General features: G+C 38.6%; 1 protein-coding gene across 9 annotated transcripts in view; it reads left to right on the forward strand.

Moving 5' to 3' along the window:
- NUP188 (nucleoporin 188) overlaps window positions 1-1,812 on the forward strand; it is a 42,187-nt gene that overhangs the window by 23,877 nt on the left and 16,498 nt on the right. For 6 of the 9 annotated variants that reach the window (XM_025204963.1, XM_025204965.1, XM_025204966.1 and 3 more), the window contains one exon: window positions 411-467. The exons of the other annotated variants lie outside the window; for them this stretch is intronic. In XM_025204963.1, coding sequence (XP_025060748.1) covers window positions 411-467 — 57 coding nt within the window. The remainder of the gene's footprint in view (window positions 1-410; window positions 468-1,812) is intronic. 9 annotated transcript variants of the gene reach the window in all.

Here is a 1,812-nt window from a genome sequence, read left to right on the forward strand (position 1 = left end):
AACTCGTGCTGAGGAAAATGGCTTCGTGTGCCATGCTTGGCACGCATACCGGGGGTACGAAACACCCCTATTCTAGTGTTTCATATAAGAACTTCCCCCGCTTTCCTCCTCTTATAATGACCATCATTTACTTTAAGACACTATCAAATGTAGCATGAATGAAAACGGTAGCATATATAGCATGCATGAGCAGTTGCAATACGTTATGTAGTTCAGAGCTTTGCTTTTTGATCTATGCCAAAGACATTTTAATCTCTGATATTCATGCTTTTATATACATTAGTTCTTGAAATGGTGCTGGAGGTGTGTGTCTTTCCCAGTTTCATGCTGCTGTGGCTTGCTTCTATAAAAATGAAGTAGTATGATCATCTTAGAAATTTTAGATTTATTTTACTTGTTTGGTCCAACAGTTGCACTCACTCATTGGAGAATTTCAAGGGAACTACAGTCATTGCAAATTTGTGGAAGTAAGTCCTAATGCTAAGCAAGCTAAGAAAAAATAACATATGTTAAGTATCAGTGTTTGATTTAAGGTGGAGACTTAGAGTGCCCCTGTATATTGCCACCCTTTTAATAAGTAGGGTTATGCACAGTTTGGGGTTGTATAAGGCCTTGGTGTGGGCGAAGGAAAGTGTGAGATAAGAGAGAAGGATAGCACGTCAGTTTTAGTTCTGAATTGCCCCTTTCTTTTTATGGAATTATGTAGCCACAGTAGTAATTTCATTGTTTGGATTGTAGCAGTTGCCATCTGACTTTGTCTTTCTGCAAAACTTCCTTTCTGCTTGACTTTTTCCTTTTCTACAGTATCTGTGTATGGCAAACTTTTACAAAAGTTTGTGGTTAGTCAGTGAAATAGCTTTGTAGTTAAAGGGACTTTGAAGAAATAGAAGTAGGAGTTTAAAATTGTTAGGATTGTCTTGTTTTATGGTAATTGAAAAGTGGTTTACTCTGAAAATGTTGTATTTATTTTATACACTAGTTCTCAGACAGGGCTGATATATAGGACTGTTTTAGCAAGCTGTTTGGAAAAACTTGTATTTGGGACAGATTGAACTTCTTTAGGGTTTTAAAGCTTTTTGTGGAAGTGTTATCAGTCACATTTCATGTCTGTAGAGTTAAATTTCATGAGAGGAAATGTCTTGTGTTCTAGGAACTTACAAGCTGTGCCCATAGGATGCTAATTTTAGGTAGGGGCTTTAAGTAAATTCCCATAGACACTGGAGAGTAGGGACTGTTGATCTCAGCATGAGCAGCTTCGAAACCAGTGGTTCAGATGAGGGATACTGAGCATTTCCTATAGAGACCTTCTCCAGCCTAACACCCAAAGCTTGGGTGACCTTCCTTCCAAAACTCCCATTCTGAATTCTGGATGACTCTGTCCCAGTTACGGCTGTTTGTTTCTCCTCACCTTCTTCTTACCTTACCGTAGCCACCCCATTCTAGCACATACAACAAGCAGCCAGGCTAGTTATCTGGCTCTCTGGTGCAGAAAGGATAGCAGGTCACTAAGTATTTCTTCTAATACCTCTGTAAAAATAATGCTGAAAATTTCCCCTTTCCAACTGGAAAGCTCTAACGTAGCTAGAGGTCTCATGGATCCATCAGCATCTATTCATATAGCAGAATTCATATCTCCATGAACATGCCATTTTCAAGAGGCTTCTAATATTGCACTCACTATGATAACCTGTGCTATGAGCTACCAGAGGTTTCAGCTTTCATAAATTCATTGTTAGAAAAAATGATTAAATACTCAGAAGTAAGTACATAGAAAGTAATGTTTCCTGCAGCAGCTCAAACTCTTTCCCCAGA

This window comes from Alligator sinensis, unplaced genomic scaffold, assembly GCF_000455745.1.
Source record: "Alligator sinensis unplaced genomic scaffold, ASM45574v1 scaffold388_2, whole genome shotgun sequence".
In the NCBI taxonomy this organism is placed as follows: Eukaryota; Metazoa; Chordata; order Crocodylia; family Alligatoridae; genus Alligator; species Alligator sinensis.